This window comes from Microcaecilia unicolor, chromosome 1 (assembly GCF_901765095.1).
Source record: "Microcaecilia unicolor chromosome 1, aMicUni1.1, whole genome shotgun sequence".
Lineage (NCBI taxonomy): Eukaryota > Metazoa > Chordata > Amphibia > Gymnophiona > Siphonopidae > Microcaecilia > Microcaecilia unicolor.
Window position 1 is genome coordinate 683,270,462 of NC_044031.1, and position 24,651 is coordinate 683,295,112.

Sequence of the window (24,651 nt, forward strand, 5' to 3'; positions counted from 1 at the left end):
GACTCCCAAGCTACACAGGTAACAAATTAAGAAACATATATATGTCTATTGAAAATAACAATAGAAGAAAAAATAATTGGTACCTGTGTGAGGAGGAGGTGGTAGTTGACGCCTCAGATTACAGAAGAAAGGACAGCATGACCAAAAGCTGCATCAGTGGATGAAGCTGTATCGATGCAATAATGTTTCACAAAAGTGTACACAGTTGATCACGTAGCTGCTCTACAATTGTCCTGTAAAGGAGTTCTTTGCAAGTGAGCCCTTGTGGCCGCCATGGCCCTGAGATTATGTGCTGTGACACGAGGAATGTTTTAGGGATTAGATGCCTATGCAAGCTGATAACATAAGGTGATACAATTGGCAATCCACTGAGACAGAGTTGCTTTCGTCACTGGTTGCGGTTGGAGAGTAGACCGAAGTGACAGAAATAATTGAGAGGATCTATTTTTGATTTGGTTCTATCCAGATAAGTGGTTAGAGCCCTCAGACAGTCTAGAGTATGAAACCTCCTATGATCCTCAGAAACATGTGGAGGAGGATAAAAGGTTGGAAGTACTATGATCTGGACGAGAGCCTGTATCTCACCAATACATCGTGCTGAAGTCAAAGTTACTAAGAGCAGTGTTTTCCAAGTAAGGTATTTGAGTTCTGTGCTGTGAAGTGGCTCAAAAGGAGAAGTCATAAGCGCATTGAGTACTAAATTAAGGTCCCATGGTGGTGTTGGTGAACGAATGGGAGGCTAGAGGTGCATGAATCCTTTAAGGAAACTTTTTGAAATAGGATGTTGCATGAGGGTCAAATCATCCACCGGGTCATGGAACACCGAGAGAGCTGACAAATGAAGTCTTATCGAGGAGTATGACAGCCCTGATTCCAAAAGATGGAGAAGATAATCTAAGACACGAGACATAGGAGCCGTGTCAGGGTGGAGATGAGAACGTGAACACCAGCTGGAGAAACGCTTCCATTTTGCTCTGTACGATTTCAGAGTGGAGTCCTTCCTAGAGGCGAGGAGAACTCTGAGAGCACCGTGTGAGAATATCATGTTCAATTGGGACCGATCAGCCAAGCTGTGAGGCGGAAAGAGATGCAGTGTCTGTGTGAAGAAGACTGCCTTGTTGTTGTGTTATCAGATCTGGTTCCAGTGGAAGCGGGGGCCGCAAAGTGAGGTTTAGGAGAAACGTGAACCATGCTTGTCTTGGCCAGTAAGGAGCTATCAATAAAAGAGACAAACTTTCTGATTTCATCTTCTGGAGCATTTTGGAAATGAGTGGAATTGGAGGAAAGGCATAGAGAAGGCCTTCTGTCCATGGAATTTGGACAGCATCCTCTGCTATTCTGTTCAGACTGGGAAACTTTGAGCAAAATTTCTGACATTTGGTGTTGAGAGGGGCCTCAAACAGGTCGATGAAGGCTGATCCCACTTGCTGAAGAGAGCGTGCGTAACAATGGTCTTGAGTGACCACTCGTATGGTTTGAACTTCCTGCTGAGTGAATCCGCTAGGGCATTCTGCACCCTGAGCAGGTAGGATGCTGAGATTGTGGACTGGAGACTTAAGATCATATGCCAGATATGTAGAGCTTCCCTGCACAGCTTTCGAGAACCGGTACCTCCTTGCTTGTTGAACATTGCAAACCTGATTGTCCGTTTGAACATGAATCTACTGATGAGAGAGGTGAGTGTGAAACGCGTGAAGAGCCAACTTGATTGGCCGGAGTGCCAGGAGATTGATACTGTAGGTTGTTTCTTTGGGAGTCCAAAGACCTTGTAAGAGTTCATGTGTGCTCCCCAAGCCTGTTTGGATGCATCGGTGGTTAGGTAAATGGAAGGTAGAGCAGGATGAAACAGCATACCTTGAAGGAGATGCGGGTTGTGAGTCCACCATTGTAGAGTTTTTAGACTGTGAGTAAGGGCTTGGATCCATTGGTCCCTCAGGTGCCACTGTAAAGGCCTCATATGTAGTCCAGCTAAAGGTACTAGCTACCATATGACCCAGAAGGATCAATAATGTTCAAGCCGTGGTGAACGATACTTGATTCAGGTGAGAAATGAGAATGTGAATTTGTGTGGCTCTGCTGAGATGCAAATAAGCTAGCTTCTGAGATGTATGAATAACTGCTTCTATGAACTCGAGCCTTTGAACTGGAAGGAGTTGAGATTTCTCTGAGTTGATGAGAAAGCCGAGAATCTTGAGGAGAAAGGTGATCTTCTGCAGTGCTTGCAGAGCATCTTGAGCAGTTGTTGATGAGATGAGCCAATCATCTAGATAAGGGGACATCGTTATTCCCTGTTGGGGAAGATGGGCTATGATCGTGACAACACATTTCGTGAACACCCTCGGCACTGAAGAGAGGCTGAACAGGAGAACACGAAATTGGTAATGGCGAGAATCCAATTGAAAACGAAGATACCTTCTGGACGAATGGTAAATAGGAATGTGTAAATATGCGTCTTGAAGGTCGAGAGACACTAGCCAGGCATTTTGATCTATAAGTGTAAGAATCATTTGAAGAGTTGTCATTCTGAATTTTTCTTTTTTGATAAATTTGTTTAGGGATCGTAAATCTAGAATAGAGCGTAGGCTGCTGTTCTTTTTTGGAATAAGAAAGAATCTGGAATAAAATCCTGTGTTCCGGTGAGATTCCTGGACCGGTTCGATTGCATTGATTTGCAGGAGAAGGTTGATTTCTTCCTGAAGGAGATGAAGGTGACAGGAAGGAACCTGTGAGGTGGCAATGCGTGTGTGAGGTAGAGGATTCGCAAAGTGAAGACGGTATCCCTGATGCACAGTCGAAAGGACCCATTTGTCTGATGTTACAAGGGACCACTGAGGAGCGAAAAATTGAAGACAGCCACCAACTGGTAGCTCTGTTGCAACTGCCGGGTCAAAAAGAAGATAAGGGTTTAGGTGCCATAGTGGGTGCTGGTTTAGGTGTTCTCCTTTGGCTGTTTGACTTACTACTACTACTACTACTACTATTTAGCATTTCTATAGCGCTACAAGGCGTACGCAGCGCTGCACAAACATAGAAGAAAGACAGTCCCTGCTCAAAGAGCTTACAATCTAATAGACAAAAAAAATAAATAAAGTAAGCAAATCAAATCAATTAATGTGATTGGGAAGGAAGAGAGGAGGGTAGGTGGAGGCGAGTGGTTACAAGTGGTTACGAGTCAAAAGCAATGTTAAAGAGGTGGGCTTTCAGTCTAGATTTAAAGGTGGCCAAGGATGGGGCAAGACGTAGGGGCTCAGGAAGTTTATTCCAGGCGTAGGGTGCAGCGAGACAGAAGGCGCAAAGTCTGGAGTTGGCAGTAGTGGAGAAGGGAACAGATGATAAGGATTTATCCATGGAGCGGAGTGCACGGGAAGGGGTGTAGGGAAGGACGAGTGTGGAGAGAGACTGGGGAGCAGCAGAGTGAGTACATTTATAGGTTAGTAGAAGAAGTTTGAACAGGATGCGAAAACGGATAGGGAGCCAGTGAAGGGTCTTGAGGAGAGGGGTAGTATGAGTAAAGCAACCCTGGCGGAAGACGAGACGGGCAGCAGAGTTTTGAACCGACTGGAGGGGGGAGAGGTGACTAAGTGGGAGGCCAGCAAGAAGCAGATTGCAGTAGTCTAAACGAGAGGTGACAAGGGTGTGGATGAGGGTTTTGGTAGAGTGCTCGGAAAGAAAGGGGCGGATTTTACGGATGTTGTAAAGAAAGAAACGACAGGTCTTGGCAATCTGCTGGATATGAGCAGAGAAGGAGAGAGAAGAGTCAAAGATGACCCCAAGGTTTTGAGCTGAGGAGACAGGGAGAATGAGAGAGCCATCAACAGAAATAGAAAACGGGGGGAGCGGGGAGGTGGGTTTGTGGGGGAAAATGAGAAGCTCGGTTTTGGTCATATTTAATTTCAGGTGGCGTTGAGACATCCAGACAGCAATGTCAGACAAGCACGCTGAAACTTTGGTTTGGATGCAAGGTGAGATATCAGGGGTAGAAAGGTAGATTTGGGAGTCATCAGCATAGAGATGGTAGGAAAAGCCATGGGATGAGATTAATGAACCAAGGGAAGAAGTGTAGATAGAAAAGAGGAGGGGACCAAGAACAGAACCCTGAGGTACGCCGACAGGCAGAGGGATAGAAGTAGAAGAGGATCCTCCAGAGTGAACACTAAAGGTGCGGAGGGAGAGGTAGGAAGAGAACCAGGAAAGGACAGAGCCCTGGAATCCAAGTGAGGACAGGGTATCGAGAAGTATGCTGTGATCGACAGTGTCAAAAGCAGCGGAAAGATCAAGAAGAATGAAGATGGAATATTGACCTCTGGATTTAGCCAGTAATAGGTCATTGGAGACTTTAGTAAGCGCAGTTTCGGTTGAGTGGAGAGGGCGAAAACCAGATTGTAGTGGGTCAAGAATAGCATGTGAGGAGAGAAAATCAAGGCAGCGGCGGTGAACAGCACGCTCAAGTAATTTGGAGAGAAAAGGAAGGAGGGAGATGGGTCGGTAATTAGAGGGACTTCTTTGATTGCTGAGGCCTATTTGGCTTATTGTTGTATTTGTAGTTAGAGTTGTACCTATTGAAAGGGAATGGTTTACGAGAATTGTATCTCTTTTTAGAAGTGACATATGATGAACGTTGAAAAGAAGATCTAGGCTAGTTGAAATTGTCATCTTCTAAAGTATCTAGAGTTGTGCCATCCTGTTTGATGTTATCGATAATGTCTTTAACCCTGTCACCAAAGAGATTGTCTCCTGTACAAGGAGCATCAGCTGCACGATTGTGAACATCTTCGCGTAGACCTGACGCTTTTAACCAAGCCAAATGTCTCGTGGAAATGCCCACCGCAGCACCTCTAACTGAAGTAGCATAAGGAGTTGTGGGCAGCTCTGATTAAATTAGTTGCACATTCTTCCAGGTTTTGGAGTAATGGTCGCAGTTGAGGTTGCATTGTAGCTGGGAAAGAATCAACCGCTTTAGATAAATTGGCCATTATGGTGAATTGATAGTCTGTATAGTGAAAAATATGAAGCCCTATCCGGGCATTAAGCATGGCACTTTGATACATGTTCTTGCCTAATAAGTCCATGAGCTTCATTTCCTTAGTTGGAGGAAAATTAGAATGGTCCTGTGAGCTCTCATGCTTACGCATGGCTGAATGCACTACTATGGATTGATGAGATAACTGAGGCTTACCAAATCCCAAAGTGTATTTTGTATCTAGACTCTTTTTTTTGTTGGCGTAGATGAGAAAGCTGTAGATCAAATGAGTTTATGTTGATCTACAAGAACATCATGTAATGGCAATTCTATTATCTCTTTTGGTGCTTCCTTGTAGCGAAGAGCTTGTAGCTTCCTTGATCGTTGAGAAGTTGAATGAATTTCCAAAGCTGATACCAACTTTAGGAGAAATTTTGGATAAGAAATATCCTCAGGTTGAGATGATTTAGATGGTTGCGGAGGAGAGGGGTCTGAAGGTAAACCCGGAGTGCCCGCATCGTGATCAGAGTGGGTATCAGGAGAAGAACACCTAGAGTGACCCTGAGAATGTATAGGAGAAGATTCATAGTCCGAAAAAACTTCTGCTGCCATGGATTCTGATGTAGACACTGACCATGAATGTTTCCTATGAGATGAAGAAGGACCAGAACGTGAGAAGGCAGCTGCCGAGTCTGAAGGTACTTGAGAAGTCAAGTGCTGCTGGTGATACTGCTGGTTCTGATTTTTTAATAAAAAAATCACGAAGGAGATAGAGAATATCTTGATTAGAGTGTGACACTTGAAAAGAAGAGGAGACATTGTCGGTAGGCATTGTGCCTAAAGCCCCAGATTTATGCCTAGGAGACAATTTGATTGTTGAAATCCTGCCTGCCTTCTGGAGAGAGAGATGGTATCTGATTTGGAGTGATTTGAGTATGAGAAGGAGAAGAGGAGCCATAAAACTGCTGAGAAGAAGCATTGTGCTGGTGAGAAAGGGAGGAGCTAGATTGGTTCTAATGAAAGGGGAGGAGCTAACTCGATGATGATGATGAGTGGGAGGAGCCAGCTCAGGTATGATGAGAATGGGAGGTGCTCTGTCGTTGTCAACGAGTAGGAGAAGAGCTCCTTCGGTGCTGAGAATGATGATGCTGATGAGCCTGAGCTCTGTGACGATAAGGCAGTGAAGAGTCAGATCGGTGCCGATGAGAGTGAGGAGATTCGGTGCCGTGCTGAAGATCTGTGAGCATTCTAGCTCCTTTAGCAGGAGATTTTGTCAGCCCCGATGGATGAGATATGAGGGGCGTGTCCTGAATCTGAGTCTCAGCACCAACAGTTGTAAGTTGTGGTGGCAGAGACTGAGGAGAGATCAACAGCTGCTAAACAGGCTGCTGATTCATGAAGGAAACTGCACCATCCGAACTTTTACCAGAAAGGTTCGTCGGAGTGCTTTCTTTTGCTTGTAGCTTTCTTACCAAGCTGTTTAGAAGACGTCTGATGAGGTAATTCGTTGACGACGGCTTTCATTTTAAGATCTCTGATTTTTTGTGTTCGAGGGAGCATGCTAGCACACTTGTCACAGTTGGAATCTAAGTGTGCTTTCCCCAGACAGCGAGCACACTGATCGTGAAGATCTGAGTTAGACATTGTACTATTACAGTCTTTGCATCGATTGAAACCCTGTTTCTTTGCTGACATGACAGGGAAGAGAAGAGCTGCTAAATTTAATTATTTAACAAAGGAGGAAATTGTGAAGAAGAAAAAAAATAAAGAAAAAATATTTAAAAATAAAATAAAAATAATTGTGAGAAAACTGCACTGTGAGGAGAATATTGAGTCAGCGGGTCTGACCGTCAGCGCGGAAAGAAATAAACTGAAAAGGGGTGGTTCTTACCTGATGGTATACAGTGTGGACTAGAGCGGGAATCTGCACGCATGCGTATTGTGATAGCTTTTTAAGCTTAATGCTTTGGTATTGGTCCGGGTCAGTGACGTTGCGGGAGAGTCACTTCATTTGTGTGGCTGCAAGATACTCTGTCCAAGGAGAACAGGAGACCCATGCCAGGCCCTGGAGAATTTTGCCACGCACAGTGACAGGAGCAGGACAAGTAAGTAGGGCAGGCCCGGGGGGAGGGGGGGTGTTTGCCCCGGGCCTGACTTTGTCTCTCAGCGGCCCTGGAGAGAGGGGATGAAGCAAAACATCCCCTGCTGCTCTGGAGTCTGAAAAGAAATGACAGAACTGCGTTCCTGGCTGCTCCCCAAGAAATTAAGCCCTGGTTCTGGGAAGGGTGATGTTGGGAGCAGGCGTAAATGTTAGTGTGTAAAGCATTTGCATGTTTTATGAAATATGTGCATAAACCTTGACTCTGCCAGCAGAGGTGTAGCCACGGTTGGGCCTGCTTGAGCCAGGGCCCACCCAGTTTGGGCTCAGGTCCACCCAGCAGTGCTACACCTTTAACATCTGGCACAGAAGGGAGCAGGCTGGGCTCCCGCGGTCCTGCATCTCCCTCCCTCCCTTAAGCATCACTCTTGCGTGAAAGGGTTTCCCGGCAGTGGCAGCAGCAGCAACTATTCCCACATGCTGCCTGCCACTAATTCAGAAGCCTCCTTTCTTCTGTGTCGCAACTTCCTGTTTCTGACTAGACGGCGGGAGAGAAGTCGCAGAAAGGAGGCTTTTGGCTTAGCGGCAGGCAATGTGTAAGAATCGCTCCACTGCCGGGGATCTGCTCAAGCAAGAGCACTATTCACTACTTTGCCACACTACTATATCACCCCTCCTCCTCCCCATCCTCCTTCTCCATCGATGAACTCTCAGCGTTCATCTCAGATTGTTCCACCTTCTTCTATTTCTAGGAGACTTTAACCTCCTCCCCCAGACCGAAATGCTTCCACATGGCAATCCAAGACTGATCTGCTTCGAGCTTCTCTCCTCCCCCCACTCTCCTCTTCCCCTTCCCCCTCTCCACCCTTCCTAGTGAATCCACCCTCTTCTCCTCCCTCTCCCCCTCCCATGTTCCCTGTCCCCTGTCCCTTCCGCAGAGAAGGTGGGATAGCTTGCTTCTTTCAGTCTTCCCTTCAGACTATTGTCTTTAATATTAAACCGCTTGATATCTCAGAGGCTCTTCTACTCCGTATTTCCTCCCGCACTATTCACTACTTTGCCACACTACTATATCACCCCCCCCCCCCATCCTCCTCCTCCATTGATGAACTCTCAGCATTCGTCTCAGAATGTTCCACTCTGTTCCACCCCTTCCTACTTCTAGGAGACTTTAACCTCCCCCGCCCCCAGACCTAAATACTTCCGTATGGCAATCCAAGACTGACCTTCTTTGAGCTTCTCTCTTCCCCCCACTAACCTCTTCCCCTTCCCCCTCCCCACCCTTCCTAGTGGATCCCCCCTCTTCTCCTCCCCCTCCCCATCCCCTCCTGTTGCTTCTCCCTCTCTTCTTCCCTGTCTCTTCCTTGGTCATCCTTTAACCTGCCAACTGCTCACTCCCTGTCACAACAACTTGTCTCCTGTTATCATCTGGAGCAGACCTCTGGCTTGCTTTTATCTCTAAATTTCTTTCCCAGGATATTATTCTCCACCTTTTACCCATTCGTTCCTCCTCCCTGTCTGAAGGTATAGTACCACACCCCTGGAAACATGCTGTTGTCCGCCCCCTGCTAAAATATTCCACTCTAGACCTCATTCTCCCAGCTATCTTCTGCTCCATTTCCAATCTTCCTTTCTTTTCCAAAGCCCTAGAGAAGCTTGTTACAGTCAACTAGTCGATCACATTGAACAAAGCAACGTTCTGCACCCTTATATAGAAATGTTAAATAGTAACATAGTAACATAGTAGATGACGGCAGAAAAAGACCTGCACGGTCCATCCAGTCTGCCCAACAAGATAACTCATATGTGCTACTTTTTGTGTATACCCTACTTTGATTTGTACCTGTGCTCTTCAGGGCACAGACCGTATAAGTCTGCCCAGCACTATCCCCGCCTCCCAACCACCAGTCCCATCTCCCACCACCGGCTCTGGCACAGACCGTATAAGTCTGCCCAGCACTATCCCCGCCTCCCACCACTGGCTCTGCCACCTGATCTCGACTAAGCTCTTGAGGATCCATTCCTTCTGCACAGGATTCCTTTATGCTTATCCCACGCATGTTTGAATTCCGTTACCGTTTTCATTTCCACCACCTCCCGCGGGAGGGCATTCCAAGCATCCACTATTCTCTCCGTGAAAAAATACTTTCTGTCATTTTTCTTGAGTCTGCCCCCCTTCAATCTCATTTCATGTCCTCTCGTTCTACCACCTTCGCATCTCCGGAAAAGGTTCGTTGCGGATTAATACCTTTCAAATATTTGAACGTCTGTATCATATCACCCCTGTTTCTCCTTTCCTCCAGAGTATACATGTTTAGTTCAGCAAGTCTCTCCTCATACGTCTTGTAACGCAAATCCCATACCATTCTCGTATGTAGTAGTAGTAGTAGTTATCAGTTGGGTTTATCAACAAACCATAACACTGAAATACTCCTTCTGGCACTGTATGACGTCATTCGTACTTCACTAGACCAGCACACTTCAGTTATCATTGTCCCTCTTGGTTTATCACCTGCATTTGACTTTGTTGACCACACTCTTCTCCTCCAATGACTGCGCTCAATAGGCATTTTTACCTCTGTTCTTTATTGGTTCAGTAGTTATTTCTGATTGTTCTTATCGACTTTCCTTTCACCATTTCTCCACCCCTTTGCTCCTGGTGTACCTCAAGGTTTTATATTGCCACCAACTCTGTTCAACATCTTCCTTGCACCTCTTCTCACTGTCATTCAGAATAATGCTTGCACTCCATTCTGCTATGCCGAAGACATTCAAATTTTCTCTAAGATCTCGGATTCCTCCTCCATTCAACGTCTTAATGTCTGTTTATCTCAAGTATCCACCTGGCTAGCAAACAACATTCTATTTCTCAATGTAGCTAAATGTGAAGCAGTCTTTTTCCCGTGCCCTGGACATGGTCTGTCCTCTCCGCCCCTACTCAATGACTCTCCCTTTCGCTTAGGGATTTGGTCAGAATCTTGGGTGTCACCTTTGATTCTGGTCTTACATTTAAACCTCAGATTGACTCTGTTCTCCGTTCTGCTTTCTTTGCCCTTCATAGAGTACGTGCAGTTCACCCTTTTCTTTGAATATCGAACCCATAACCCCTACGCCTCACTGAAGTCCAATTGCGATTGCATGGCAATAGCTCCTCTTTAAATTTGTTTTCATGTATAAAATGTAACTTTGTTAACATAAGTACAAAGCTGATTCTCATGATTCTTAGCTTGTTACCATGTTGTTCATACATTTTGCACTGTAGTTTGACTCTCTAAAGTACACATGCAAAATACCAAATAAGACACACAGTTTCTCACCCGCTCAAATATTGACCACTTTTATAATACCATGTGTTCACTTAACTGTCATGTGTTAGTATAATGGCCCTGAAGTTACAAATTATGGGAGTGCTTTTCAACCTTGTCTTGGAGACACACCTAGCCATTTGGGTTTTCAGGATCACCACCATGAATGTGCATGAGATAGATTTACTGATATTGAAGACTCATTGTATGCAAATCTATCTTATGCACATTCAGGGCTAGATTCTATATATGGCGCCTTAAAAATTGGTGCAAAAAAAAATAAGCCTAGGCGTATTCTATAAACTACATCTAAAGTTAGGCACGGTTCATAGAATACACCTAGCGCCCGCCTGCATGACTAAATTTAGTCACAGGCATTTACACCAAGTAAAACTTGGTGTAAATGCCTATGCTGGGTTGATCTCTCGTCTCTTGGAGGCCCTCTAGGTAGGGATACCTTACAGAGGTGAATTACTTTGCCTAATGAAAGGATTGACTGTCATCATAGTGGGGTGGTGTCTCGCCAGTGACCCTATTAAGAAAACTTCCTACTAATCTTCAGGAAGCAGGGAACAGTGGGGTCACTCTTGCTTAGGTTCATCAAATCACAGTAAGGACCAGTGGAAGAAAGAAAAGAGAATATTGCCTATGAAAATAACACTGTGCTTGCCATAGCCCTCCCCCCCCCCCCCAACTCCACCTTTAATAATTTTAGACCTGCTGTAGGAATACCACTAATGGTTACAATACATTTTAGTTCATACATTTTTTAACAGAGCTGAAATGCTAAGCTGAGTGGTGTATAATCATGCTGACTTGCATTGAAGGGAATCTGTCAGCATGGATATCTTCCTGGCCTTGTGCCATCCCTTTTCCTGCTACCATTTGAATAGTAAAATCTCTGTTTATGATAGAAATGGCTCAATCTCACACTTCTGAAAGCTTGCATGTCTTCTGCTCTTCAGAACCAGAAACTGTCAGTGAATCGGAGAGTGAGAGTGGCAGTGAGAGTGACTCGGGGTCCGGAAGTGAAGAAGAGGAAGAGGAAGAAGAAGAGGAGGAAGATAGTGGAGACCAATCTGAGTCTGAGAAAGAGGAAAAGAGAAAGAAAAGAAAGGAGGGTCCTCGCAAAGTGACTCTAGAGAGTGTAGAAAGGTAGGTAGCATCTCAGCGGAGTTTTCCTTAAATTTCCCTTTCAATTTCTCTAGGATATAACAATGGCGTAGCTACGGGTGGGCCTGCATTCTTGGCTCAGGTCCACCCAGTGTCAGCACCCCACATCAACATCTCTCCTCCTCCGCAGTGTCCCAGCATCTGCCTACCTGTCACTGAACCCCATCCCTCCCTCGTGTACCTTAAAGGCATCCCTGGCATCTGCAGTGATTCATTATTGCTGCCTGTGCCAGCCCCGCAGGCTTCCATTGGCCGGGTCCTGCCCTCGCTGACTTCATTTCCTGTTTCCTTTGGTGGAATATGGCTGATGTAAGCCTGCAGGGCTGGCACATGCAGCAATAATGAATCATTACAGGCGCCAGGGATGCCTGTAAAGTACAACGGGGAGGGACAGCTTCAGCGACGGGCAGGCAGATGCCGGGATGCTGCTGCTGCGGAGAGATGTGGATGTGCAGTAGGTGAAAAAAAAATCTGTTGGCTTCGGCTGCCTGCTATGTTGAATATTCCATCATTGTTTAAGTATTGCTACACCACGTATTACATATTATGGGCATTTGCTTTAAACTTTGATTGTTTTAATTTCTTTATCCAGACCTTACATACACATGGTTTTAAACCCAAAGGTAAAGCCTAAGGGTAGTTGAACAATTTGGTACAAACTGTGTTGTTTCTGATTTTACTTGTTTTGGCGTGCTTTGGGTCCTGCTGATCTGTATATCTGCTGTCTGAAATTTTGGAAGATGGAAATTGGAAAATAAAATTTTGGATGTACTCTGTAGAAGTTGTTGTTTACTTTTGAAATGTGTGTATCACTGGAGTCACGTGATGTACTGTATGATTTGTGCTTAAAAGACTGCAGGAAGTTTAGGAGATTAGAAGGCTTGTTGAAGTACCATATTTATACTTAATCGTGCTTTTGGGGGGCAATTTGCCAGCTGTCTGCACTGGTGCAAAACCAGTGGGTGCTTGTTAGCTGTAGTCCTGAAAATAGTTTTCAAATGGAAAATACTTTGAAGGTTGCCCAAAGAATCAGTGCCCACCACGGCTGTACCTAATATTCACAAGAAGTCCCAGCATGCTGCTCAAGAGCCAGAAACAAGCAGTGGGGATCGGCAGCAGTCCATTTATTTGGCTAGTGGGAGTCGGCATCCCTGCCAGCAAACGTATGCTTAGCATGCCTGCATGGGGAGGGGAGGAAGAGAGGAATGCACTCCCCCCCCCCAAATTGCAGGGCTGGCTTCACCCAGAGAGAGAGAGCCTGCTGTTAAAAATTTCCCAGCACACCACTTCCTAAAGCATTTCTCAAATCTACAACCCAAGTAAAATAACGCCATAATTCTGTGATTTTCTCTTGCATGCTCTGATTTGCCTCCTAGATTTCTTTAGTATTTATACAAACTGACTTTGAGGTAGAGACCTGCATGGGAATGGGGTTCGCAAGCGTCCCATGGAACCCACATGATTCCAGCAGGTACGGAAGCAGTTCTGCGGGCATCCCATGGGGATGGAAGCAGTTCCTGCGGGGTTCCCATGGGGACAGAAACAATTCCTGTGGGGTTCCCATGGAAGTGTATGCTGCACTTTCTCCATCCTCTCACCTGCCAAGTACCAACTTTGAGTGCTGTCTCCTCCTCCTTCTTCTCTGTGCTTTAACAGCACAGATGCGGAAAGTCTCCATTATGGAGGTGGTAGAGACACAAATGGTGATGGAATTCAAAAAGGCGTGGGATGAAAACAAAGGATCTCTAATTCTAATTAGAAAATAGAAGTTATGAAAAACCTAAACTTAAATGGCTGCATGTGTGTGGATGTATTGAGTGACACTTAGATGGCGACTCCGGCTCTGATGAACTAAGGCCGATACCAGGCAAACTTGTATGGTCTGTGTCCTGTATATGGCAATCTGGTTTAGAATGGGCTGGAATGAGCTTAGACAGCAACTTTAGTGGCTGGAACACGAAGACAGTGCTGGACAGACTTTTACGATCTGTGTCCCCCAAATGAGAAGACGAATAGGCTGGAGTGGGCTTCGATGGCAACTCCAGCAGTTGGCGCATAAGGATAGGGCCGGGCGGGCTTCTATGGTCTATGTCCCAGAAATGCCAAAGAAAGACAATCAAGTATATAATATCATGTTCATTGTTGATTTAATCATGAATTGATAATGAGTGTGACTATTGGGCAGACTGGATGGACCATTCAGGTTTTTATTTGCTGTCACTTACTATGTTACTTTTAATCCTCTCTGCTCCTGGACTGATGCGCAGACCTCAGCTCTGACACAGGCACAAGCATCAGATGTCACCTGACCTACTTCTGTATGTATGTGGCAACCTCTTAGCACACAGTGCCAGTGAATCAGAGACAAGTCTTACTTGTGCGCACCAGAGTGCTTCAAGTTCCAACTTCCATTCCTTCCTAGACTGCAGTGCTACGGCTCAAACTCAGAGAGAGAGAGACTGAGAGAGCCAACCAGAATTTTTTTTTAGTACCATTAAATTCTTGCGGGACTGGGTGGAGACAGGTTAAATTCTTGCGGGGATGGGTAAGATTCCAGCGGGGATGAGTAAGATTTCTATCCCCGTGCAACTCTCTACTTTGGGGCTCATTTTCGAAAGAGAAGAACATCTAAAAAGACGCATAAAGCAGCATTTGAACATTTTTCTCACCAAAATGTCCAAATCAGTATTTAAAAAACCCATTTTCCAGACATTTTTATATGTTCATCTGCAGTGCATCCAGATCTCAAGGGAGCATGTCGGGGTTTGGGCATTCCTAAGACCTGGATGTTTTTCAGCCATAATGGAACAAAATGAAAACGTCAAAGACTAAAACTAAAATGTTTTGAGTTAGATTTGTTTTAATAACGACTAAGCCCCAAAAAAGTGCCCTAAATGACCAGAGGACCGCTGGAGGATTAAAGGAATAATGCCCCCCCACTCCCTCAGTGGTCACTGACCCCTCCCAACCCTCCCACCCAAAAATGTAGAAGAAATAGTACATACCAGCCTCTATGACAGCCTCAGATGTTATAGCCAGTCCTATTAGAGCAGCAAGTAGGTCCCTGGAATAGCTTAGTGGTTGGTGCGGTTCAGTATGGAGAAGGGGACCCAGGCTCACAATCTACCCTAACTGTTACATGTGGTAGAAAGTATGAGCCCTCCAAAACCCATCAAAAACCTACTGTACCCACATATAGGTGACACCTGCAGCCATAAGGGCTATTGTAGTGGTGGTGTACAGTTGGGTACAGTAGGCTTTTGGTAGGTTTTGGAGGGCTCACTATACAATATAAGGGAGCAATGGTGAGATGTGTAACTGGGAGCTTTTAGGGGAAGTCCACTGCAGTGCCCCCTAGGCTGCCCCACTGCTCTGCTGGGATGTCTGTATGGACAGTCTACTAAGAATGCTGGCTCCTTCTACATCCAAATGGCTTGATTTTGTGCCTTTTTAACTTGGCCTTATTTTCATTCGAAAATGAACCAAAAAGATAAATGCACAGAGCACAAAAACATCTAGCAAGTGGCCATTTTCGGAGAAAAAAAAAAAAAGATATATTTGCTATTCGGATTTTGGACGTTTTGAGCAAAACGTCCAAAGTCGGACTTAGACATTATATTGAAAATGCCCCTCCACGTCTGAAGGTACCTCATTGCACAGTTGCTGCTACACTTTGAGATTTGTTGTTTGGTAATAGGGGCAAGGATATTTCTTAAGATATAAGAGGTGATTATCTGCATTAAGGACATGGGGAGGATGCTAGAAGTTAATCTAAGCATGCCTGGTTACCTCAGCCTGGGCATGATAACTCTATTATATCGCATGAGACCACAAAATGACACCCTTAAGCCACATGAGACAGTGGATACAGTGGAAGGACTCTTATACCACCTGAGACATTTACTTCAGATGCAAATGTATGAGCAGTTTAATTGCTGTTAAAAACTCAAGTGAACAAAGTTAAAATAAAAGAGGAAAGCAAAGAACAAGAATGTTTTAAACTGAGGCTTCTCATTCTGGCAGTGAACAGAGTGAGGATGATGATGAGAAAAAGCTGACAAAGAGGAAGTCCAAAGGGAAGGTGATTTCCAAGTCATCGTCCGAAGAAGGCAGCAGCACTGAGAGCAGCTCCTCCGAATCGGAGTCTGAGTCTGAGGAAGAAGAGCCAGAGTGTGAGATGAAGAAAAAGAAAACGGTGAGATGAGGACAAGCAAAGGGAATGGTGGGGCTGCTGAGCCAGGTGATATTTAGAGGCAATAACACCAAAAAGCACTGAAGGACCACAGCCTGTTTGTGAGTTTTCACTGATTTCTAGTGAAAAACTGAAGATTCTCTGAGCAATAAAAGAAACACTTAACCGGTTAAGCCAATATTCAGCGGCTGACCTGTTAAGTTATAGTGGTTAAAGATAGGACTGCTATTTATGTAGTCTGATTTAACCACTAACCTTATTCAGTCTGGCGCTGAATATCTGCGCCTAACCGGATAAGTCACGCAACATAGCTGGTTTAGTGGTAAGCACTAATCGTGAATATTCAGTGGGAGATAACCAGTTATCTCCCGCTGAATATTGACAATAGCCGCAAAAACACTATTTAATCAGTCAGTGGCCACTTCCAACTGGTTAAATAGTACTGAATATTGGGGGGGGGGGGCTTGTAATCAGTAAGGGTGCATGCATGACCTTCCCCTAAATTTGCAATGAGTGTAAAGGACCTATAGATGCTTGCTAGAAAGCAGTACACATAAATGTGAAAATCCATTTTATATCAATTGTTTTCAGAGTCTATCCTAAACATGTCCCCTCATGCCTCCTTTTAGCTGCATTAAATTAGTGCAATTTTCAGACAAGCCAATACACCCAAGTAAATCACTTTCAAAATTGTTCTCCAAATATGCAGCCTAGTCTAGGGTGCAAATAAGGCAGCAATATTACAAGACATAAAGTGCCCTGTAAAAGTCTTTAATCTTGCACATTTTTCATATTTTACAGTCTATAAAATACAGGTCACAATACATTAAAGTCAGAGTTTGTTTCACTGATCTCCACAACATATTCTACACTTTCAACATGTAAGGACAATTGTAGAAATATTCTAAAAGTAATTAGGAGTAAGAAACCAAAATACCTTGACTGCATAAGTCTTCACACAACTTAATACTTGGTGTAAGCCCCTTTTTTTTTAGCAAAAACAGCCATGAGTCATTTGGGGTAAATGTCTACCAGCTTTGCACAGCAGGATGGTGCAGTGTTTGCCCATTCTCATTGGTTGAATAGCTGAGACTATTTCAGGTTGGCTGGATATAATCTGTGGACTGTAGCCTTCAAGGCTTGCAGCAGATCTTCTATTGTATTCAGGTCTGGGCATTGACTGTCCTACTATTCTTGCTGTGTCACCCCATTGTTGCATTGTGTTTGGATCATTGTTCTGCTGAAAGGTGAATTTTCTCCCCAGGCCCAGATTTGTGGCAGGATGGAATAGGTCTTGCACTATCCATCTTTCCCTCGATCTTCAAAAGCCTCCTTGTCCTAACTGCTGCAAAGCATCCCCACAACATAATGTGCTACCAGCATGCTTCACCATAGGGATGGTGTTAGCAGGCTGATGTGCGGTGTTTGTTTTATGCCACACTTATCGCTTAGCATTGAGACGAAAGAGTTCCAATGTGGTCTCATCAGACCGCAAAATCTTGTCCCACAAGTTTGACGCCTCCCTTAAATGTTTCTTTGCAAACGCTATGGAGAAATTCTATAACTTGGTGCCTCCTTTTAGGTATCTCACTGCCACACGGTGAAAGCCTATTCTGTAACAGCATCTGGGCACCTAGATTCCATTATGGAATATAATTATAACTGGTATCGACACACCTAACATTTAGGCGCTGGTGTAACTGCAAGCAGAGTGCAAGGGTGCGCGTAAGTTACTGTATTCTATATTGCATATATAAAAGGGGATGGAATTTGATATACCACCTTTCTATGGTTACAATCAAAGCAGTTTACATATTATATGCAGGTATTTTATTTTGTACCTGGAGCAGTGGATGGTTAAGTGACTTCCCACAGTCACAAGTTGCAGCAGTGGGAATTGATCCCAGTTCTTCTGGTTCTCAGCCACTGTACTAACCATTAGGCTACTCCTTCACTCTAAGTAGCAGCCCTGCCCATGCCCTTATGGGTCATCCATGTGAACGTCCCCCTTACATTTATGTGCTGTGCCACTAACATGGGCCCTTACAGAGTAGTAAAATGGGAGCTGTAAAGATGAATATATTAGCTAGATATTTATATTTATTTGGATTTTGCTCACACCTTTCCAGTGGTAGCTCAAGGTGAGTTACATTTAGGTACACTGGGTATTTCCCTGTCCTTGGAGGGCTCACAATCTAAGTTGGTACCTGAGGCAATGGAGGGTTAAGTGACTTGCCCAAGATTACAAGGGGCAGCAGTGGGATTTGAAACGGTCACCTCTGGATGGCAAGCCTGGTGCTCTAACCATTAGGCCACTCCTCTATTTCATGCCCTTCCTATTTATATTCCCAAGCAGTGGCAAAGAGATATTACACGCTTTATCTGGAAGAGGAAGCCTGCTCGTTTTGCTCTCCATCACCTCTGCAAACATAAAACGGAGGGAGGCTTAGGTGTCCCCGACATGAAGGCCTATTATGAAGCTGCATAAATCCGTCGTATATGGGACAGTCAATTGGGGATGAGATAGAAACGATAAATGTATATGGAACACACATTATTGGGTCCCATTAATCTTTGCTATTTACTGGGCTACGAAAGAACAACAGAGGAGGGGGAGGTGAAGATTCCTAACCCATACACTAAGCATGTTTTAATTACATGGTGGAGGGTGTGGGATAGCGATATAGAGATCCAGGGAGATGCTAATTCACTGCTCACCCCTTTTAATTGGGAATTGGTGCATAGGGAGGGGGTGGGATAATAGGACCAGAAACAAAAGTGAGATAGGATGCTTATGGAGTTGATTTTTGTTATCAGTTAATGGAGCAAGGACATATGAAATCTTTTATGCAACTTAAGGCAGAGTGGAAGGCGGTAGAACAAGAGGACATGAAATGAGATTGAAGGGGGGCAGACTCAAAAAAGATGTCAGGAAGTATTTTTTCATGGAGAGGGTGGTGGATGCTTGGAATGCCCTCCCGCGGGAGGTGGTGGAGATGAAAACGGTAACGGAATTCAAACATGCGTGGGATATGCATAAAGGAATCCTGTGCAGTAGGAATGGATCCTACTACTACTACTATTTAGCATTTCTATAGCGCTACAAGGCGTACAAAGCGCTGCACAAACATAGAAGAAAGACAGTCCCTGCTCAAAGAGCTTACAATCTCAGAAGCTTAGCCAAAATTGGGTGGCGGAGCAGGTGGGGGAAGAGAGGTTGGTGGTTGGGAGGCGAGGATAGTGGAGGGCAGACTTATACGGTCTGTGCCAGAGCCGGTGATGGAAGGCGGGACTGGTGGTTGGAGGTGGGAAATACTGCTGGGCAGACTTGTACGGTCTGTGCCCTGAAAAAGGCAGGTACAAATCAAGGTAAGGTATACACATATGAGTTTATCTTGTTGGGCAGACTGGATGGACCATGCAGGTCTTTTTCTGCCGTCATCTACTATGTTATTATGTTAAGGCAGAGTTTGGTATACCTCACTGTGAATTTTATAATTATTTAAGGATTTGCCACTTTGTGACTTAAAAGTTATGGTCTACTATATGGGGTAGGCCACTGAATAAGTTGGAGGAGTTGTGGTTATTTATTTATTTTATTTATTGGTATTTATTAACCCAAGGTGGTATACTATGAATATGTGGGGGAAATGCGGGATACAAATGTTACAAATAAATACCGTATTTTTCGGACTATAAGACGCACTTTTTTCCCCCAAAATTTGGGAGGAAAATGGGGGGTGCGTCTTATAGTCCGAAGGTAGCGTTTTTTGACCTCCGTTCCGTACTTACAGGATTCCATGTTCCCTGGTGGTCTAGTGACGTCGGGGCAGGAAAGAGCCCCCTCTTTCCTGCCCATCGCGCTGCTCTCCGTGCTTCTCAATGCTTTCCGACGGTCTCGGCGAGATTCAAAATGCATTTTGAATCTCGCCGAGACCGTCGGAAAGCATTGAGAAGCACGGAGAGCAGCGCGATGGGCAGGAAAGAAGGGGCTCTTTCCTGCCCCGACGTCACTAGACCACCAGGGAACACGGAATCCTGTAAGTACGGGACGGAGGTCCAAAACCCGGACAAGACGCACCGGAGCACCTAGGTTTTAGAGGAGGGAAAGAGGAAAATTTTTTTTTTCCTATTTCCCTCCTCTAAAACCTAGGTGCGTCTTATGGTCCGGTGCGTCTTATAGTCCGAAAAATACGGTAAATACAGTAAGTACAGTTTAACATACAACTTGTAATTTTGTTAACAGAATAACAATAGTAAAATAACCAAGAATAAACAAATGCAATAAGTGAGGTAAACTTGAAAACAGTAAATTGAAACCTAATAATAGAACTACCTTGAAACAGTATCAAAAATATACACATTTAACAGCACTGCAGTTCAAATACTAGGGAGATAATACAATGTTAGCATAATACTAATGATACACCTAATAAGCATGCATTAGAACATTCAACTAACATAGATATGATGCTAAAGATTTTCTACAATATGGCTTACCATATAGCTAAGGTGCTAAGAGCAGATATATGATGGGAACAAGATGCTTGGTACAGAGTAAGTTGGGAAAATTTGATAGTTAAACTCAAGGCAAATTCGTTATATAGTTAAGCAAGAGATAAGGAACTGATCTAAGTTACAGTGTGTGTAGCAAGCTAGTCCAGGTGCAGAATGAGTGTATAGTCAGTCACCCTATGTATTAAAGGCTTGGGAGAAGAGCCAGGCTTTCATCTGCTTCCTGAAGGAGAGGTAGTCTCGAGTTGTTATATGTAGCCCCTCTGGGAATAAATTCCAGAGCGTGGGGGCTACTCCTGAGAAAGCTCGCTGGAGGATATCACATGTACAATTTCTTTTGACAAAGGTACAGATAGTGATGATACTTTAGAGGACCTTAGAGGTCTTAAAGGTGTGTAAAGGGCTTATTCTGTAAATATTCTGGCCCATTTTGTCTGAGGACCTTGAAAATTAAACATACAGTTTTAAATTTAGCCCTGTATGGTACTGGTAGCCAGTGTAGCTTTTGCAGGAAGGGTGTGATGTGGTGACAGCCTTCTATCAGTCATACTGCAGCATTCTGAATTAGTTGGAGCTGATACAAACTCTTTTGGTTTGGCCAGTGTACAGGGCATGACAGTAGCGGCTGTTTGAACTTGCGAGATCAGAGTGAGTGATGAGTTTAGCAGTATCCCAAGATTCCTGACCTTTTAAGGGGAGTTCATACTTCCCAAAAGGTATTTTGAAGTCAGGTATTTGTCCACTTGTGTTTGGTACCCAAAGAATCTCTCTTTTATTTGGGTTTAGGCAAAGTTTGTTATTTGCCCATTCCTGAGTTGCAGTTAGACAGGCAGTCAGTTTACTCAGAGCTGTGAGTAGATCTTGTTCAATGGATATGAGTAGTTGCACATCATCAGCACCGATGTAGAATTTTGAGGCATATTTTCAAAGCACTTTGGGAGGCTAAGTTCCATAGGTTTCTATGGAACTTTGGGAGGCTAAGTGCTTTGAAAATAAGCCTCTTAGTGTCCATTGACTGAAGCCGTTCAACCAGAGGCTTGAGGTAGATATTAAATAAAATGGGAGACAGTATGGATCCCTGTGGCACCTCACAGTCCAGTGCCCAAGGTGATGATGTGCTGTTGCTGAACAGAACTGATTGTTGTCAATCTGACATATTGAATTTGAACCAAGTAAATACTGTGGCACTGATACCTGTTTCTGCCGGTCTTGTAAGCATGATATTATGATCCACGGTGTTGAAGGCTGCCGAGCAACACTATTATCAAGGCAGATCCCTTTCATGGTTTCTGTGCAGATTATCAAGAAGTGACACACGAACCATCTCTGTTTCATACCCAGGTCTAAAGCCACATTGATATGGGTCTATCAAATTACTTTCAGTTTTCCAGTTGTTGAGTTGACTGCAGACTGTCCATTCTATAAGTTTTGCTGGGAAAGGAATGTTAGAGACTAGTGGGTAGTTTTTGAGCTTGTCCTGGTCCAGTGAGCTCTTTTTTAATAGGGGGCATACCACAGCTCTTTTTAGTGTTGTTGGCAGCTTTTCTTCCATAAGAGAGGAGTTAACAATTTTAGTGTTCCCTTCAATGAGGCCTGTGCTCACTCATTTTACGGTCTTTGCGGGGCAGAGATCAAGAGGGCAGATTGTGGGCCATAGACCTTTCAGGATATTTTCAAGAGCTTCCTCTGTGTGGTTGAATGAGTCCCAGATGGCTGTGCATGGTGGGGAAGAGGGAATGTTCTGTTCATTAACTGGTAGGAGCTTTGATGGGACTGTCTGTAGGTCCCAAAGGAGACCTTTAATTTTGGTAGCAAAATCATTGCTGGTTAGTTGTAACTGGGAAGGCTGGTTCTGTTGTGGGGTTTGCAGTAGGCTGTTTACTATTTTGAATAGCTGCTTGGTTGAATTTGCAGCTTGTTGTATGTGTTGAGAAAAATATTGTTTTCTGGCTGTTGTTACAGCCTGGCAGTACATTGTCATGTGTTTCTTACAGTTGAGCCTGTCTTCATCTAGATGAGATTTTCTCCATTTTCTTTCAAGTTGACATCCTTGACACTTAAGGTTCCACAGTTCTGGGGAGAACCATGGGGAACATTTGTTTGTGGAGCATAGGACCTTCTTTAGAGGGGCTATTTTTTTCTAATGCCATTGCTATGCATTCCAGATATCAATCTGTTCTGACACTGTCATCATCTTTTGATCCACATGGGGATAGGACAAGTTTTTAGCAGTTAGATTTCTCATGTCTCAGATTTCCTTCCAAACTTTGATTGGGCCCATCTGTTTTATGTAGTCCTTAATAGAAAATTTGATTAAGAAATGATCAGTCCATGATAGGGGTGTTAATCTCTATGCCACCAGCCTTGTGTTCCAAGATGTCAACCCTTTTGCAGAACACCAATAGCCCTTTTCATGGGTTAGAGAATTGATCGCCTGAATGAATCCTAGAGCTGCCATCGTATCAAGGAAGGCAGCAGTAGTGATGTCTGGAGTTTCGATGTGTAAGTTAAAGTCTCCCATGATCAGTAACCTATGGTAGCTCAGGGTTACCTCAGTCAGCAGATTCAGCAGTTCTTGCACAGATGATGTGATGTTGTGAGGTGCTCTGTAGACCACAAGCAGCCACATTGGTTCCTTGTCTCCCAGCTGGATTAGCAGGCATTCTGACTCAGACAGGTGGGAGGATGGAGATTCTGCGCAATTTGATTGTCTCACTGATCAGGACTGCTATCCCTCCACCCCACTTCCCTTGTCTTGGTTGGTGCAGGATAGTGAATCCTGTGGGGCATAGTTCAGCCAATGGTACTCTGCTTTCAACCAGCCAGGTCTGGATGAAAGCAGGTTATTCCCAGAACATACATCAAATGGCTGTATTTCACGCCTGTGAAATTATTTGGAAGTTTTATTACACCCCAGGCCTAGAAAACTCATTTCCTCTATTTATGCTATATGAGTTTCCACATGTTTCTAAAAATTCCCTACATGTTAGCTTGGGAGCGGGATACTTTGATTCTCAATGAAAAGATATTTTAATGACCACTCACAAGTTTTCAGTATCTGCCAGCATTAAAGAAGTTAATATTAAAGTTCTCATGCGATGGCACCTCTCTCCAGCTAAATTATATAAGATGAAGCTGACTTCATCTGACAAATGCTGAAGAGGCTTGTGGGGGAATAGGTTCCCTATTTCATCTCTGGTGGGCATGCCCAGCTCCACAAGTGTTATGGGAGATGATAGCACATGAGATGTCATTAATTTTCAAGCAACCCTTTACTTTAGATCCCCTCTTGTTTGCTTGGGGTAGGAGGGAATTATTCCTCTATGAGGCTTCAAACTCATTTATTTATTGCATTTGTATCCCACATTTTCCCACCTTTTTGCAGGCTCAATGTGGCTTACATGGTACTGTAATCGGCGTTAACCGAATTTGGTATGAACAAATACAAGTTGTGATTAATATCAAGGTGATATTATGGTAGAGTGAGATACATGTATGGTAAAGACAATTGGGGAGAACTTAGAGAGGGAAAGGTAGAGTTAGGATATGTCTGTTACGATCTTTGGTTAAGTTGTGTCTCAGATGTCCAGGTTTTTTATGTTGGGTCGGTGGGGTATGGCCTTCTGAATAGTTCTGTTTTTAGTGCTTTCCAGAAATTCATGTGGTCGAGTGTTGTTTTTACTACTTTTGGTAGTGCGTTCCACAATTGTGCGCTCAGGTAGGAAAAGCTGGAAGCATAGGTGGATTTGTATTTGAGTCCTTTGCTGCTTGGGTAATGGAGGTTTAGGTATGATCTTGCTGATTTTATGGTGTTTCTGGGTGGTAGGTCGATGAGGTCTGTCATGTATCCCGGTGCCTTGCCGTAGATGATTTTGTGAACTGTCATACAGATTTTGAATGAAATACGTTCCTTAATTGGAAGCCAGTGCAGTTTTTCTTGAAGTGGTTTGGCGCTGTCAAAACCTGTTTTTCCATATAAAAGCTGTGCTGCTGTGTTTTGGGTGGTTTGAAGTTTCTTTATGATTTGTTCTTTGCATCCCACATAGATTCCGTTACAATAGTCTGCGTGGCTTATACTACCTAGCAGCTAGAAGGGTCCTAGCTCGGCATTGGAAATCCTCTTCTGCTCCTTCATTGGTGGTATGGAAGGGGTGTCTTTGAACTATGGAAGTTTTAATAGTGGCAAGAATGAACAAAGACCCTAAAAGGCTGTTAACCTGGGACCAATTATCCTTGTCCATTTTTCAGCCACCTTAGTAAAAGGGCCCCTCAGTATCATGCAAGTGAAGCTAAAGTCACAGTGCTTTCTGGTTATTATAGTTTAGAAACCACCAATGGGTGCAGAGAGGTTGGATTGAGCATTAATCCTCTGGGTTTTAATTTTGCTGAAGAGTACTTCTTATTTGAA

The 24,651-nt window shown here is 44.2% G+C and overlaps 1 protein-coding gene across 1 annotated transcript in view; it reads left to right on the forward strand.

The window, feature by feature from the left end:
* The window catches only part of AP3B2 (adaptor related protein complex 3 subunit beta 2), a 217,595-nt gene that overhangs the window by 92,541 nt on the left and 100,403 nt on the right, over positions 1-24,651 (forward strand). The window contains exons 19-20 of the mRNA XM_030190380.1: positions 11,329-11,518; positions 15,560-15,731. Coding sequence (XP_030046240.1) covers positions 11,329-11,518; positions 15,560-15,731 — 362 coding nt within the window. The remainder of the gene's footprint in view (positions 1-11,328; positions 11,519-15,559; positions 15,732-24,651) is intronic.